The sequence below is a fragment of the Chiloscyllium plagiosum genome, chromosome 14 (genome assembly GCF_004010195.1).
Source record: "Chiloscyllium plagiosum isolate BGI_BamShark_2017 chromosome 14, ASM401019v2, whole genome shotgun sequence".
NCBI lineage: Eukaryota > Metazoa > Chordata > Chondrichthyes > Orectolobiformes > Hemiscylliidae > Chiloscyllium > Chiloscyllium plagiosum.
Window position 1 is genome coordinate 70,847,728 of NC_057723.1, and position 18,443 is coordinate 70,866,170.

Below are 18,443 nucleotides of genomic sequence, written 5' to 3' on the forward strand. Positions count from 1 at the left end.
CCGACATTCACGGTACTTTATTAATGCAGAAAGCAATCATTGCAATGTGGCAGGGTGTGACTTTGTTCTCGCAAACATGAAACACTTTTTTTCCTCTTATCATGTTTTATTTTCTTTCTCCTCCTCCTCCTCCTCCACCTCCTTTACAGTCTCTGCTTCTTTTGGCTTACCTCATAAGAAATGGGTCAGAACGAGTAGTTACCAGCGCCAGAGAACACATCTACGATTTGCGGTCGATGGAGAACTACCATTTCGTAGGTGAGCAAACCTTCAGTGCTAGGGAGCAAAACAAAAAGCTTTGAGCAAATTATAACAGCAAGCGGAGTTGTCAGTCACTTCAGCCAGTAGATCAGCTCCCTTCACTAATTAGAATGTGACTAGTGGCACTATCTGAAGTGTACAGAATCTGAGATTTGGGGACCCTAGAGTATTAATTAGCGAAGACAAGAACTCAGAGAAAGGACATGGTAATAACAACACAACTAGCACAACATGAGTGCTCAGGTTTTTCTTTTCATAAAAAAACACAACAGCTATGACTCCCCTGTGATGCTCATAAAGAAATTGCCTTAATTACACAGGAAGGAAAGGTTATACACCAACACAGACTAATCTGTTTGAAGAAGCAAGGATATCTGCAAGTAATATTTACAGTGCAATGGCAATAAGGCCATGTTTTTATTGTTTTGACATTAAAGTCAAAACTTGAAGACTGAAATAAAACTGATATTAGACTTTGTCAGATGTAGATGTACAGCCTAATAACCCAGGTGCCTTTTCTAATATATGGACACATTTTGTTCGATCGACAAAAGATGTTCAGATGCAAGTCAGTGGTTCAATTTAGGCCGAAGTACTTACCAAAAATTGTCATTTAATTATTTTGCTAATTAATACAGCAACCAATTTTGTATAGCCTGTTTCTTGAAAAATATAACTGGTATAGCTACATGACATTTTATTCATTCTGAAATTAAAAACCTGTGCCGTTTTACCTTCAATTTGTTTTTTTTGTAAAGAGAAACACATACTTGAATGACAGTTGCTTCAAAACTGATATTATGTGAAAAAGTAATTGAACACCTCGCCAAGATTTCCACATTGCACATTATGCATTGGGTGTTGTCTAAGATGTGCATATTCACAGGCACTAGAGTGTTGGTCTTCTGGAATGGTCAGTGGACATTAAACCATATAGACTGCTGTCATGAAAACAGAACAGGCAAGGTGCCTAAGAACTGAGGCCTGGATGGGCCTATACATCTGTAAGAGTGATTAGGGGAGAATGGAGAAAATTGGTTTCATAGTTTGGAGTATGGCTGAACTTGCCCGCTGATCCAGCCTCCTGCTATCGCCATAACACTTACAGCTGCAGGAAAGTATGCTGAGAGCACTCAAGAGGCCCTCTATGTAATTAGGAGTGATGGGAAATAGTGCAGGTAGTTTCTGAAAATGTGATGAAAGTTTAATCCAAAAACATGATCCTGGACTTGGTGAGTTGGAGGCGAAGGCTGAAGAATAGGAGCCTCCCTTTCCCTGTAGTGTCTATTCTGCTGTCTCTGCTTTACCGCGTTTGCTCTGCCTTGCTGCCTGACCCCCATCAGCAGTTATGCTGCCCTGAGAGGAGCCCTTCTCTGCCTCGGGTGCTGTACCCAGAGGAAGGGCCAGCTGTGCCTGTTCTGTTTCTGCCTCTTCCCCTTTACCACCTTATTGTGCAGGTTCCAGCATAGCGTACAGGCTCCGGGAAGGCCCCCTGCTTAGTCAGTGTGGAAGCTAGAGAGGACCAGATGGTGAGGCAGCGGCTGAGGCGTGATACAAGGAAGGGATGGTTCCTTTTGCTGGATCTCCCAGGCCCCATTTAGCCTTGGGTCCAGCTTCCTACCCAGGTTCCGTGTCATCCTCAGCAAGTGGGAAGGTTAGCAATACCAGCAACACATGCACTGCTGTGTCAGCCTCAAACAGGACCTTCTATTTAAGTGCTGCTGATGATGGACTATGGTGATGTCAGCAATACATGCACAGTTACATTCTGGGATGTTGTCAGCTGACCTTCGATAATAGTCATAGACCATGGGAACAGTTCCTTTGGGGCAACTAGTCATGCTGACTGTGTTCCCAAACTAAACAAGACAGACTTACCTGCGTTTGGCCCATATCCCTCCAAACCTTTCCTATTCATGAACTTATCCAAATGTCTTTTAAACATTGTAACTGTACCTGCATTCATCACTTCAGATATTTTTAATTGATATGTTTAGGACATTTGAACCCAAGCCTTCTGGTCCAGAGGTAGGGACAATACCACTGCACCAAAATAGTCCTTAGATCGTGGTTTGTTATTTGTCTTAAACTGCACCCAGATACTGGCCGACTGGATTTTGTTCATTTTTTTTGGTTCATGATGTGATTTATTAGTCATTAAATGTTCTTGTTTAGCTAATTTTTGATCTTGACCTCAGATGAAAATGGCAAGGACCAAGGAATAAACGTGAGACAGAAGGTGAAAGAATTGGTGGATTTTATACAGGATGATGATCGGCTACGGGAAGAACGGAAGAAAGCCAAGAAAAACAAAGACAAATACATTGGAATGTCTTCAGACAGTATGGGAAACTTTAGATATAGTAAGTACTGAGATGTTCGATGCAAATAGAAAAAGATGCGCATGTTAAGCATCTAACTTTCAAGTTTTTGTTTTGGAAGTTCTGCAGCAGTTCAGAAGAGGAACAAAAATGTAACTGGGCTATTTGCATTTTTGAAAGAAGGATTTCAAACCTAACTTTGAAATGTTTGCTGACCTACATTTTAACCTGCACAATAATTGGATATCACAAGGTGTTTTCCAAATTATAGAATTATGGCAACTCATCACAGTTAAAATTTCAACTGTCAAAATGTTTTGGTTTGTTCAGGGAATGCTGGAAAGCTTTAGTCATTTACCTAATTTCAAGTACACCTTTGGAAATTGTAGGAATTCAATTTCTGTTAATACAAATGCAAACCAGACGTAAATTTTCTGTGGGCTGAAATGTAGGAGCAATTTCAATCTGAACTTTATTGTGCATGGACCAGAATTGCTTCTACTTGACATTTAATAGCCACTTTAATAGTCACTTGGCTAACATGGCTGATGTAAGGAATGGGACAGACGTCAAACAGGTGTACAAAATGGATGATTTTATGTTGAAATTAATTCCCTATCATCATCACTCAATTCCTTTGTTTTACGGTTTAATTTAAACAAAATCAGTATTTGGCATGAATTACAACCTAAGCTGCTGCTAGTTTATTTTATTGCCTTCTCCATTCAGTTATGCTGATAGCTTTGTTGTACAATCTGTGCGAGTCAAAATATTTTTACCTAACCACATTAGCCTTCAACCATTTTCTATAATCTCTCTCGTATTCCCACTTCATTCTTGGGATTCTTCAAGCCTTTTGATTCTTCAACTAGTCCTTCTGCATCTGAGAGACTGAGAAAACTAGTGATCGAATGCAGTTATCCTTAAAACAGGTCCTCACTGCACATGCATTTGTCTGTCTTTTTCCAACAAAGATCATGACATACTTGCAAAGAGTAGTGCTGTTAAGTGATAGTGTGCCTGCTGGAAGTGTATGGTTATGGGTGTTATGTAAGTAGAGGATTGCACTTGGCTGTACTGGATCCCTAAGGCTGAGTAATCTGCTAATACCAATGGGTATAAGCCTTCACCTTTACAATAGGGACTGAGTTATTGAGCATGTTCAAGACCGTGATGTATTGCTTTCTAGATCTTGATAATATCAAGAGACAGAATAATTTGGGAAAATGGCAATGTGGGAGAGATCAGTGATGATCGAGGTGAATTGTAGAGCAGGCTAGAGGAACGAAATGGCCTGCCCCTGCTTTTATTTACAATGGCCTTCATGCATTACAATGTAGTTTATGCCTCATTTACTTTGCATGGATACAGTCAACGTGTACAAATTCTATTTTGCTTGTATGTTTCTCCATGTTTGGATGTCTCATTGACATGAGCTAATACAGTATTCTCGTGTGTGGTGGAAGGGTGATGCAGTGTATTTCAGCATTACATAATGTTCAAAATTAAAAGATAATTGATTATTCTCAATGCTGCTTTTGTGCCATAATTCCCAATTATGGCTGGCTTGTTGTAGGGAAATGCGTGAAGTCCAGAGTGGTCTGCTGGGAATGTTACAGAGCATAGAGAGTAAACCTAAATATTTTTCACTAGGCAACTGACCAAAGATTAGATGTGGCCTGGCACGAGGTGGCCAGGCCTCCCAGTGACCTCTTAGCATGGAAAGGATGTGTGGAAAAATAAAGTTCTTGTCCAAAAATTGATCGAGGAGAAAGTGAGGTCTGCAGATGCTGGAGATCAAAGTTGAAACTTTATTGCTGGAACAGCACAGCAGGTCAGGCAGCATCCAGGGAACAGGAGATTCGACGTTTCGGGCACAGGCCCTTCAACTCCAAAAATTGATCAGCAAACAAACTGTACAGATTTGACAAGTGGCTTATGTCAGTTTACAGGCTGAAATACACAAAGCATCACCTTTGCAAAAAAAATGATAATGTTAGGTGTTCTTTAGTTTATCTGATTATGTTTTTGCGAAAAGTGCCTGGGACATGTCTATTAAAGGTGCTCTCATCTTGGAGTGTGCTTGGATGCTCATCATGGAGCTTGTGGTCATGTACAACAATGAGTATATTCTCATTACTTCGAATTGTTAAGTACGAACAGAACTTAGTGTTCTTTTTCTGGATTTATTTGCCAGAAGTCAGCAGCATTAAGAACAGAGAGGCTGTTTGTTTAGGCTCTGGTTTTGGTGCTTTACCATCATGGATTTTATTTAAACAGCAAGTCACTATCCTGCCAACTCTTATTGAAAAGCTTAAATTGAAGTAACTTTTGTACAAATGACAGAGCCTAACTATTGGTTTTAAAAGATTAATTTGGAGTTGAAGTTTTTGAATTTATATATTGTAGGCCTGTTACTCTTGTTTTTATTGGAAGTTCTGGGAATTGAATAGTGCTATAGTGCTTATACATTCTGGTAATTATTTTATTAGTTTGAAATTTCAAAAAAAATTGACACTGTCAGTTTAGTTTCCCCCATGTTCAGAGAGTCCCAGACTTGATTTGGGTAATATTTTTATACAGAAGCTCAGATGAACATTTATTTACAAGATGCAAACTTTCTTCTTTTAATTTTTGTCCAGCTTCATAATGCAAAAGCCAGTTAGTTTTCCTTGTGATGACAGTTGGTTCTCCAGGGTTCGCATTTTTGTGTTCTGAGACATTCTTAATTATGATAACTTCTAAAATCCAAAATTAGTTTGATTTTCATTATATTTTCAAAATTCTAATGTTTGCTTTTATTTTTCTGATTTTATTACAAATCTTTTTTGAAAATGTATTTGCGTCCACTTAAATAGTACAAAGTAAATCTGTATATTTCACTGAAAAGAGTGACATGTTGCTGTAACCTTTTATCTTGCACTCATCAGGACAAACACCTGAATGCTGAATTTGAAACAATCCCAGCAATTTAGGGTGCTGATCGATTGGCAAGTTGATTCTGGTTAAGGCATTGCCATGGGAAAATCAATAGGAAATTTCTGAAGCTCTTTGGTAACTCAGGAAAAAAAGAGTTTGAATGTATTTCTCTTGTTTTCAGAAAAATTGGTCCCTATGCACGAACATATATTACTTCAAGCAATCGTAAATAAGCTGTTACATGCTTGACTCATTATTAAATTCTACTATAGCTATTCATGCTTTCAGGATTGTTCAGTATGTGGTATCCAGTCTCAGAATCACATCTAGCATGAAATGCTTTCCTTTGGGTTTTTCAAAAGTTAGCTGGTTGAGCACGTCAGTACTCTATTCTGCAAGCAACCAAAGGAAACGTGCTTTTTGAGTAGATCAGCCAATTGTTAGCGACCTACATACTGCACAAGTTTTAAAAAATATTTTACTAAATTAAAACCCTGTGAAACTCCAGAGCTAGTATTTTGTTTTGGCTGCAGTTTGGTTTGTTAGACTTCATCTGTTTTAAGCAAATGGTGTTGGTTGACATTTTCTCTCTGTGTGCCAAATCTCTATTGCTTTTGTCAACCCATTGTGTACAAAAACCTTTTGAGCAATAAGGCTAGATTGGGAATCAGTTAGTCAATGGGTAAACATTTGATGGACATAATGGCACAAGTTAATATTAAGAAACCAAGAAGGGGGGCAAATGTCTATAATGAAGCATATCAAGATGGAAAATAGTGAAAAGGATTAAGCAAATTTGGAGGTTGGAGTGAATATGCATGGAAGAAACTGTTTCAATGATTTACTCACTTGAGAAACAATGTTTTCTACAATAGCTGCTAATTGCAGTATACAAAACGATGCCATTCTGGTCTTCTGAGTTTGCTTGAGCCATGGACGCATTGCGACTGAGGACAACCTGGTGACTTAACAGGCTATCAATAAATCCAACCAAAAGATGCATTTATATATCTACAATGTGGTAAATTGTTAGAAGGTACTGTCTAACACTGAAGTACACATTTTATTAAGACAGCACAAGAAACACAATAAAGAAGGAAAGTTTTAAGAAACACTTTAAAGCGCTCTACTTTTTCAAAGGAGGGAGTTCATGGTTTAGGATCTAAGCAGGTAATAACAGTGCCCAATGGTATAACCATTAAACTCTGATATGCAAGAGTTCAGAGTTGGAAGGGCTGTGAACTAGAAGAATTTTCAAAGATGAGAAGTGTGAGGCAATGGATGAATTTGTAATGGAGAATTTTGAAATCTGAATTGCATGACTGGAAACTAATGTAGGCGGAGAACCTGGAGGGATATGAGAGAGAACTTGGTTATGGAGAGACTAATAATGACCTGGAACTCAGTGCCGAGGAGAGTCATCGAAGTGAAGACTAATGATTTCAAAAGGGTATTGGATGGGTGTTTGAAGGAAATAAACTCAGTCTTATGGAAATAAGCAGGGAATAGGATGGTTTGATTACTCAACAGAAAATCAAGACTCAGTGGGCTGCATGAGACCATGATTTGGAATTTAACATACAGTTCAGCTTTGTGAACAGTAGAAATACAAATGTTGAGGGTTTCAATGGCAGATGAGCTTGGGCATATGTGAAAATAGCTGAGGTTAATGCAGGCAATCTTGGTGGTCAATTGAATATGTGGCCAAACAGCATGTCAAGTTTCTTTGAACCATCCAATCTCAGATGATGGCCCAAGAAGAGGATGGAGTCAGTGACAAGGGAACTGAGGTTGTGATGGTTTTGGTGTTTACAATTTTTGTTTAGAGATTTCTAGACATTTGGTACTGAAGTGTTTAGAGTCCATTGAAAAGAAATTAAATATAAAAGGAGGGAGGTTCAGTGAACTATATGGGTTCTTATTGACCACATCAAAAGAATTGTGTACAGGTTTTGTCTTGTATTAAAAAATGATTAAATGCGATTAGAAACAATTTGGAAGATTCACTCAACTCATTCCTGGGATGAACAGCTTTTCATTGGTTGAAATATTGAACTGGTTGGCCCACACGCATGCGCGCACACGCACACATTGGAATTTTGAAAGAATGTGAGATGATCTTATCAAAAGGTGTAAGGTAATGAGGAGACTAAGGTCATGAAGAGACTTGATCGGGTGAATACCAAGAGGAATTGCCTTTTGTGGGAAAGGGGAGAACTTAAGAACAGGGTTTTAAAAAAAGAGTTCTCCCTCCTAAGATTAAAATGAAGAGAAAACAGTTCATCTGTGGAATTCTTCTACCCAGAATGCAGTGGACTTTGAGTCAGTGAAATTATTCAAGACGAGTTAGATTTTTGGCCATCAAAATGAGGCATTATGGGGGCAGACAAGAATGCGAAGACACGATCGCAATGTGATCAGCCATGATCTTAATGAATAACAGTTCAGGCCCTTGGCTGAATGATTTATCCTTGCCCATCATATGTTCTGATTCTGCGCAATCCATGCAAATTCATAACATTTGGCCACATCAACTTTGAACACGTTTTGTTTAGCTGACAATACACCAGGTCCTGGTGGCGATGAGGAATAGGTTAAATGTTTGACTTGTGCTGAGTAGCTTCAAGTAGTCGAGTGACAAAATCATAAGGCGTACTTGATAATTGCTTAGTGACCAGCTGGAATATGTCTGTTGATTTCTGGTTTGAACACAATCATTTTATCAGTGATAGAACAACCAGAAAATACTTGAATGAATATCTGTCAATTGAACTACTAAACTAATACAGAAACTGGGCAACTAGATTTCAGTGAGACATTGTGCTATCAAGAGCAAAGAGAAAATGACAGTGAGGGAGAAGGAGGGGCGACTACTTGAGTTTATAGTATTTCATGAAAATTGCAAGTGTTTGTTTTTGATAACTGCTAAATAATGACGTAATTTGCTAGAGTCTGGAATATTGTTTACATACTTAGGATTGTAAAACCTTGGATGTGTTTTCTGCAACACTATAATGAAGTGACAATTACTGTCATTTATTCTCTCCTAGATAGTACAGTGTATTATCTTAACTTACAGTAGCACAGTCACTTGTGTCTAGATTACATGCACTGAGCAATAAGAGATAATTGATTAGATTTGTGCTGCAAATTTAGCCTGTCTTTCTGAGTTCCCCACAATGTCACTTACTTAATTATTCATAAGATTCACTTACTTTCTTTCCCTGTTAGATGGCTGCATAATCAGGCTGGCAGAAAAATTGAATTAGGATGAGAGAGCATTGTACCATGATAGGGTCAAGCAGTACAGAAGCAGCTTAAAGCATTTAAGTGTGTCTGTTTACAGAGCTCAGTTAATAATTTTTGTGTTGAAGATGTTAAAAATAACATACCCAATGTAATCTGGTTCAAATACACCACTGCTGTTCAGTTTTAAATTGTATACCAGAAATAATTGTTGAGATCAGTGTGAACTATTCATATTTTCAAACAGCATTCCTTCACTACCAGAGTGGATTCTACCTATTACTTTAAAACTAATGCAAGTTTAACAGACAAGGGAATAAATGCATTTGTTTTTTTAATTTATTCATGAGGTATGGATACCACCAGAATTGGCAATAAATGTTGACCAGTTTTTTATTGTCTTTGAAAAGACAATGCAGAGTTTGTGAATTCGCATTGTGTTGTGAAGTGGGGAATTCCAGGATTCATCAGTGCCTTGAGTATAGGGGTTGGGAGGTTATGTTGCGGCTGTACAAGACATTGATTCGGCCTCTTTTGGAACACTGCATTCAATTCTGACCTCCCTGCTATAGGAAAGCATGTGTAACTTGAAAGGGTTCAGAAAAGGTTTACAAGGATGTCGCCTTGTAAACAAGGGTTAGAGCTATAGGGAGAGGCTGAATTGGATGGAACTATTTTCCCTGTAGTGTCAGAGGCAGAGGTGTGACCATATGCAGATTTATAAAATCATGTGGGGCATGGATAGGGTGAATAATCAAGATCTTTTCCCAAGGGTGGGAGATTCCAAAACCTGACAGTATACGTCTAGTGTGCAGAGACCAAAACGAGAGATTTAAGGTGGGGGGGGGGGGGGGGAAAGGAAGAAAAAGGACCCAAGCCAACTTTTTCACGCAAGAAGGGTGTGTACATGGAATGAGCTGCAAGAGGATGTGGTGGAGACTGGGTATATGAACAGGAAGGGTTTAGAGGGATATAGCCAAATGCCGGCAAATGGGACTAGATTAATTTAGATATCGAGTCAGAATGGTAAAAATGGACCAAAGGGTATGTTTCAATGCTGTACATCTGACTCTATTTTGATCCAATGACTGTTTATGTAATGAATGGCAATTTATTTGCAAGGCAATATATGACATGACTTGGAGAAGATCTGTTGTGCAGATAACTGTTGCTTAGCTCCACTGTTTGAGAAAACAGCTGGTATCCAGTGCAGTCAGCCACCACTTGATATCTCGTCTAATGAATTAAGTTGGCTGAAGACTGGTCTCTGTGATTCGTGAGAACTCAGGAGAAGGTAATTTGGATCATCCACTTTGCATTTCTGGCTGAAGATGGTTATAAACACTTCAGCCTTGTTATCCCATTCCTAGAGTAATAGAGCCATAGAGATATACAGCACTGAAACAGACCCTTGAGCTTCAGCATTTTCAGAGGTGGGGAATGCAGATTGACCGTCGTCCTCCTAGTTTAACTGTCCACCAGCATTCAAAATGGGTGCGGTCTGAGAATGTTATCAATCCTAACTTCTGTTTTATGGTTAAGGATGCAGTGCACTTTTAACAAAGAAGATAAGTATGGTTCTCCAAATCCAGGCTGATTCAGTGATTACCAGTGTTGACAACTGTTGTAAATGCTAAGACAAGCAGATGGCATCAGCTTAATTTTTATTTTTCTTCTTTGTTATATAGGTGATAGGTATGATTCTGAGCCAAAGTCCAGGTGGGATGATGACTGGGACAAAGGCAATAGAGGAGTTTTCCCATTCAGTGAAAAGTTAGGGGAGATCAGTGATAAAATTGGGACCACAATCGATGACACAATCAACAAGTTTAGGAAGAAAGATAAAGATGATTCTCCGGAAAGGTACTGTGTATTTAAATGCATTATCGATCTCAAATGTGTTATGTGATTTTCTTCAACTGTGGGAATATTCCGGAGTGGCTCTTGCATGTCAGTCATGTTTAAGATGTGGAAAATGACAGATTCTGAGGGTGGAGAAACTAATATCAGTAAGAATGTCTATGAATTTGTTATATTATGAGAAAATGATCTGATTCCACTGACTTGATATTCGGAATGTCTGTAGGCGTCCCTTGTGGGAGTCTCAAAGGACCAACTATTTTCTGCTGTTTCATCAGTGGATCATTTTATTGTAGCTCACCCAACTTCACAAAATCTGCCCACTATGACAGTGATAAATATTCTCGAGTTGCCTGAATGGACACAATACAAAAGCACTGAGGAGGTTTGATGTTACCCAATTCAAAACCGCTCACTCCTTCTACCACTTTAAATATTTCCTACCCACACCACCATTGTTCACTGATGTGATGTGTATGATGCACTGCAGCAATTGATAGAATTTCCTGGAAGGAAAAGAACTGCAGTATATGGCACATATCATTATATGTAGGCTCTCTCTATCTGAATTGGACTGTATCATTAGTGACATTGCTGCTAGAAATCCTTAGTACCTTCTGAAGAAGAACCTTCACTGCATTTACTCCAGCGATTATGGACTACATCAAACTCCCCTCAAATATGTCAAGGAGATAGCCTAGACCCAACTTTTACCTAATTGAAAGAAAAGTGTAAGGTGCTGTGTTTCAGATGTAATTTGATTGGTTACACTTCTCTGCTTTAAGCATAGCAGAGTTTATTCTTAATCTGCCATTAAAATACAAACAAAAGAAAGAAGCATTGATGTAATTTTAACTCTTGGAAAACTGACCAGAATAATAGCTATTTAATTACTAAACAGAAACTATAGTAACATCCCATAAACATACTCTTGGCAAAAGGCAAATTCAGTAAAATAATTTTTGCAGCAGAGAGAACTCCAGCTTTTAACTGTGTAATAGAGAGAGGGATAATAGCTTCCACATTCAGTTTCAAGACCTTAGCAACTGCTGAAAGCTAAATTGAAACCATGGGTATGTGGGAGCCTGACTCCGCCCATTCCTACTGCTTCTATTCTTCAAACTTTTCTTAAAAAAAAATCAAGCCCAGGCCTCAAAGATTAGATCAGATTAAATTACTGACAGTGTGGAAACAGGCCCTTCAGCCCCACAAGTCCACACCAACCCTCCGAAGAGCAACCCACCCGGACCCAGTCCCCTACATTTACCCCTTCACCTAACACTTTGGGCAATTTAGCATGGCCAATTCACCTAACCTACACATTTTTGGACTGTGGGAGGAAACCGAAGCACCCAGAGGAAAGCCACGCAGACACGGGGAGAATATGCAAACTCCAAACAGACCGTTCCCTGGATTTTAACTTTATTGGCTTGAAGCAGACTGCTGGTATCTCTGTCTCAATATCTCTTCATTTTAAAAAAAAAGCAGAACTAAATACATCTCTTAAACCTACGGTATTGTCTCAAGCTTTAAGAAGTTTCACCTCACGTAGGAAACTTGGGGTACCTGTAAATTCTTACCTTGCCAGAAATGCTTATCTGCAGAATATTATTGCAAAAGAAAAGGATTTTTAAGAACAGAGAACATTTATCTGCTTAAGAGAGTCGGGAGTCAGTGAACCCATTTCAAAGTGTAAAATCTTAATGCACATTAACTTTTATTTCTTAGTTAAAGTTGTAATCAATTGGATATGAAATCATTTTGGCACAGGAATAGGATTTACATGCATTGATTTCTCACCTTTACTGCTTTCCTGCTTCACGTTTCTGTGATACAGTTACTTAACTGTATGTGGAAGAAAATTATTTTTGAATATTTGAGCTAAAGTTTGCGAGGATGGTTTAATGTACAAAGGGCTCAAGGTTTGTGGAACTACATGTGTATAAACTATGCAGAGAGTTGCTTTGGATTTAAGGACAATTGGCCGACAGAGCTATCTGTACCAGCAATCACTTTAAGAAAGTGAATATGTCTTTGCAAATCATTTTATTTTGTAATAAATATAGTGCTTACAAACATGTATTACTTGGAAACTCATGTTTGCATTTAGGTTCTGCAATCCAGATTTGTATTAACAGTTGTAATAAGTTTCCAATTGAAATGGAGATTGCAACCTCAAATTTAAGTAGCTTTTTGCATTTTCTAAAATTAACCCACCTACGGGCAAGAAACTGGATACTGGAAGACTAGAAGAGAATCTACAGTGCTCTGAAATCTGTCAGGTGGGCTCTAGACTACTGGCTCATCACCAATCCTCTGTGTTGGCAGAACAATGTTTTTCAACAATAAAGCCCAAATACTAGAAAACTGCACAGTGCACTTGAATCACGTCCTCAACCAGCTTTCATCCAGCAATTAAGTACTAAACAATGGCTAAAAGTTAGAAATGATGATCACAATCAGCTTCCTGTCTAGTGGCAAAGCTCCAGGAAAAGATGCACCCCAATTCTGGTCTACAGCATCAGCACCTGCTCCAGAAGCTCACTGAGCACTTTGAAATTGTGAAAGCAAGGAACCATCCTACAAAAATGCCTCCATTGTCCACCTACACAAGTACAGCGGAGTTTCAATTATCTAAATTGGTGACAAAATGTATAACAGAATCCTTCTGAACTGCTTAAGATCTCAACCCAGTTTGTTGCCATAGAATCCCTACAGTGTGGAAGCAGGCCATCTGGCTCATCAAGCCCATACCGACCTTAGAGAGCAACCCACCTTGCTATCCTACCCCGTAACCTTGCATTTCCCAAGGCTAATCCTTCTAGCCTGTACATCCCTGGGCACTGGGTAATTTAGCAAGGCCAATGCACCTAACCTGCACTACTTTGTGGTGGAAACCCACGCAGAATGGGGAAGAATGTGCAAACTCCACAGAGATAGTTGTCAGAGAGTGAAACTAAACCTGGGTCCCTGGTGCTTTAAGGCAGCAGTGCTAAACCAGAGGCCACTGTGACACTTGCTTCGTGTGAATACACTTCCAGGAAATGTCATTGAAGCATTGGTATTGGCAATTTGACCATTTCAGTAGAAATGCCAAGAATATGACATGAACTTCTACATTTATTGACCTAGCCAACCTCTTATCGGTCAGTAGAGCGGCCATTGAAAGGTACTTCAGCTGCCCTGAGAACTCGATCACAATGGTTTGACAGCTTCATGACTGCGTGCTTGCATGTCTTCTGGATAATGGAGTATCTTCTGTATGATTCCCAGTCACTAATGAAGTTCTAAAGGACGGTGTGGTGTCATCAAAGCCTTCCAATTCCTACTTTGCTGATGACAGCACCAAAATTAGGTATTGCATGGATGGGTCACTGATCAATCTGAAATAACTTCTAGTAAAGATGGAGGTTCCCAGGGATCTTCACAATGTCCTCTTTAGCTGATAACTGTGCAGTATAATATGGATTTGTTCTAAAGTGAATGTGACAACTTCATTTTTCTGTGTTGATCATAAATTAGAAGTCACATACCAGCCTGCTCCATGCAAGCCCTTTCTTGAGCCAGACCACAACCTGAACCTGTCTGCAATGGATAAGTTCACTTAACTTGGTAGTGCACTCTCTCAAGTTGTCTACATTAACAACAAAAGTGTCAGAGGATGTGTAGCCTTCTGCAGACCTTAAATATCCATCTGGGCACAAAGAAGACTTAAGTCTGCCAAACTGAAGTCTATAGACAATAATTCTACCCACTCTATTCTACACAAGCCAAATTCTACCACCGTCATGCAGAGCTCAACCCTTTCACTTGGGCTGCCTTTAAAAACTTATGAACAGCAAAAGGAAGGACAGAACTGTCCACCACATCCTCTGTGAACTACCCTCTGTGTAAACAAATTTGCTGCTCTTGTCTTTTTTAAATCTCTCACCTCTCTCACATTAAAAATGTGTCTCCTAGTCTTAAAATCCCCTATTTTAGGTTAAAGACAACTACCATTAACTCTATCTTTACTCCAGTGGGGGGAAAAAAAACTCCCAATCTTTCTTTATAACTCAAGCCTTTCATACCTAGCAACATTCTGGTAAATCTCATCTGAACCCCCTCTAGCTTAATAGTATCCTTACTGAAACTGGACACAGTATTCCAGAAGAGGTCTTGCCGATGTCCTGTACAACTTCAACATGACCTGCCAACTCCTTTTACTCAAAAGATTGAGCAATGAAGGCAAGTGTGCAAAATGCCTTTTTAACCACCCTGTTTATATGTGAAATTATTTACCTGAACCCCAAGGTCTCTCTGCGTTGCAACACTACACAAGGCCCTACCATTTATTGTATCGTTTCACCAAAATGCAATATCTCGCATTTATCCAGATTGAACTCCGACTGCCGTTTTTCAGCCCATTGACCCATTTGATCAAGATCCTTTTGTAATCTCAAAACTACTTCACTGTGTACTATGCAACCAATTTAAGTGTCTTCTGCAAATATGCAAATTGTGCGTCTTATATTCTCATCCAAATCATTTATGTAAATGACAAATGAGAGGACCCAGAACGGATCCCAGTGGAACACTGCTGGTGCCATGCCTCTAATCCAAAAAAAACCCTCCACCACCAATATCTGCCTCCTGTCATATCCAGTTGGCAAGATCACCCTGAATTCCATGTGACCTAACTTTAATTAGTCTACCATGCAGAACCTTGAAGGCTTTATTAAAATTCAAGTAAATAACATCTATTGCATGGTCAAAGGAAGTGCTACAAGGAGATTCTAAAGGCTTTGGCTCAAAGTTTTGATAGAAACTTTGAATTCTGACCGAAGTTTGCCCAGAATTGTTGGACCTGACGCAGCCAAATTAAAATATGGTGTGACCCCCCCCCCGTCTTGAAAATTAGTGCACGTGGGAAGGAGGGAGAAAATACAGATACGAAATCCTAAGCCATCAAATCATCCTAAGCTCTGGTGTCTGCTTTATTCTCCTCATTTTCTGCAGAACATTCTGGGTGCAGATTGGCAATCTTAGCAATCACCTGCGTCTAGAAACTTGCCAAACACCACAGGTGTTGAATGTTTTGATGACCAAAAAGTCCCTCTAACATTTTTCTTTAAAATATCATTGTCGGGTATGGGTGTTACTGGCATAGCTTAGTCTTTACTTCCACTCCAATTTTCCCTGCTGATTGTAGACTGCTTCCTGGTAGCAATTTAAACAACTGACTGCCACAGGCTAGTAGTTAGCTAAGATTCGACTATGATGATGAGAGACTGGAGTTGCTGATAGGCCAGAGGTGACTGTACTAAATCTTTTAAATGTGACTGTGCCTTGGCTGGATAATTCTGGATACTGTACCACAGGAAAGATGCAAAGATTGAAACACAGATTAATCAGGATTTTGCCAGCAATGAGACTGAAGAGCAGTTGGACATCTAAGGGTTTTGGAACAGAGGAAGTTGCGAGGTGACAAAAAAATTGAGTGAATGAGTAGGCAGCCAGCAAGAGCCACTTCCGATGACCTCAAAAAAAAGTCTCGTGTCCTGTCTTCTGCCTCTCTTCCCTCTTAAACAGGAGTTATATTAACCGTTTCCCAGCTCTCTGGGATCATCCCTGATTGCTAAAAGATCAGCATGAATGCCTGTACTATCTCCTCAGCTGTCTCCTTCAGAACTTGCGGTGTAGTCTATCTAGGTCAAATCACTGGTCAAAGTGATTTATCCACCTTCAAACCCTTCAGCTTCCCAGCGGAACCGCCACAACATTCACCTCTGCCCTCTGACTCTTGAAATTTTGGAGTGCTGATGCAAAATACCTCTCCAGTTTCTCCACTATTTCTTGGTGCCACATTACTACTACTGCTACAGCTGTATTTTTCAGTGGTCCAATGTGTGGTCTTGCCACACATTGTGGAAAGCTATCGTTTAATACCAGCCACACATTGTGGAAAGCTATCTTTTAATACCAGCTAGCTTTCTATCATGCTTCATCTGCTAGTGCTGATGCAAAATACCTCTCCAGTTTCTCCACTATTTCTTGGTGCCACATTACTACTACTGCTACAGCTGTATTTTTCAGTGGTCCAATGTGTGGTCTTGCCTCTTAGCTTTTAACTATCTAAAAACTATCTTTTAATACCAGCTAGCTTTCTATGATGCTTCATCTGCTTCTCCCTTTTTTTTTGTATTGCTTTTTAGATCATCCCTTCCCTGGTTCCCACTAACCTTCACATTGTATGCTTTTTCTTTTGCTTCCATGCTGTCCCTGACTTCCCTCATCAGCCATGGTTGCTTCATCCTCCCCTTAGTATGTTTCTTCCGTGGGAATTTTGGACATTTGGTGTGGATTCAATAGGCCAAATGGTCTGTTTCCACACTTGGGAATTTCATGATTAACTCCACGTCCTAGGGAAAAGACTTTTTACTATTTGTTTTATTTGTATCCCTCATGATTTTATAAACTTGATCACCCCTCAACCTGCTATACTCTAGTTTTAAAAAAAAAAAGTCCTAGCCTACTCTTATAACTGAAACCCTGTATTCCTGGCAACACCTGGTAATTTTTTTTTTGAACCCTTTCCAACTTAATAATTATCCTATAGAAGGGCGACTAGAACTGTACACAGTACTCCAAAAGTGGCCTCGCCAACATCCTGTACAGCTGCAATATGACTTCCCAACTCTCTTACTCAAAGGTTTAAGCAATGAAGGCAAGTATGCTAAACGCCACCTTAATCACTCTGTCTACCTTTGATGCACCTTTCAAAGAATTATGTACCTGAACTGCTCGGGGTGTCTCTTCAACAACACAACACTACCCAGGCCCTACCTGAATAAGTCATGCCCTTGTTCGTCTTTCCAAAATGCAACCCCTCTAATTTATCCAAATTAAACTCCATCTGCCACTCCTTGGTTCGTTGGCCCAATTGATCAAGATCCTTTTGTAATCATAGATAATGTTCTTCGTTGTTGACTATACCACCAATTTGTGACTGCCTCATGAAACACAGCAACTAGGTAATTCGCGCCCTCCCAGATGTGTCACAGTTTTCATAGCTCAGAGACCAGCTCGTTAACTTTGAGCCAGAGTTCTTCAAGCAACCAACATTTGCTGCAGACATGGCCACTATGAACCACAATGGGGCCCTCCAGTTCCCTCCTGTTCAGTTACAACACATTGCTTGGCTTGGCCCCTCTATTTTAATTGCTGAGTTCTTTTATTTTATTTTTAAAAAAGAAATCATACTAAAGATTTTAGTTTGCAGTCTGAAAATATTTCCCCTGTTTACTTTCAATCTGAAAGTAATCTGTACCAGTCAAATTAGTAGCTATCACCAACCAGTGAACTTGTGGTTTATCTTTGTCATAGTTCTGTGCTGAGCCTCTCTTTGTGGAATTCCATTTATCTTGTTTTTTTAAAAAAAAGCTTTACAATCTAAGAGCCACAAAAAGCAAGCGAAAAGCAACTGTTCCCCTCTGCACCAACTTCCCATGTGTCTTCCAAATTCCCCAAACTTTATAACTCAGACTCTCACATTCAGGATGTGATCTCTTTTTCCTGACTGATCAAGTGCTTTCAATAGATCCTTTCGTAAATAGAACTGAGGTGAGCAAGATGACTCTGACTAATTGAGCTTTAGTAGTAAGTCCAGGGGAACCTTTATTTTTGGAACGTGATGGGCGGGCACTATTTCGTTCGGATAATGGGCTATTCAGAAAATCGATGAAATGTCTTTCCTCTGGGGCTTGGAGCTTTTAGAGTCTGCTCCCTGCTCAGGAGATTGCAGCAGCACACAGCGTGTGAGGCCCTGCCCCCAACCCTGTCCAATACTGCCCCCCC

The 18,443-nt window shown here is 39.6% G+C and overlaps 1 protein-coding gene across 3 annotated transcripts in view; it reads left to right on the plus strand.

The window, feature by feature from the left end:
• The window catches only part of clint1a (clathrin interactor 1a), a 170,795-nt gene that overhangs the window by 116,193 nt on the left and 36,159 nt on the right, over nucleotides 1-18,443 (plus strand). For all 3 annotated transcript variants that reach the window (XM_043703977.1, XM_043703978.1, XM_043703979.1), the window contains exons 4-6: nucleotides 150-258; nucleotides 2,460-2,624; nucleotides 10,436-10,610. In XM_043703977.1, the coding sequence (XP_043559912.1) occupies nucleotides 150-258; nucleotides 2,460-2,624; nucleotides 10,436-10,610 (449 nt within the window). The remainder of the gene's footprint in view (nucleotides 1-149; nucleotides 259-2,459; nucleotides 2,625-10,435; nucleotides 10,611-18,443) is intronic.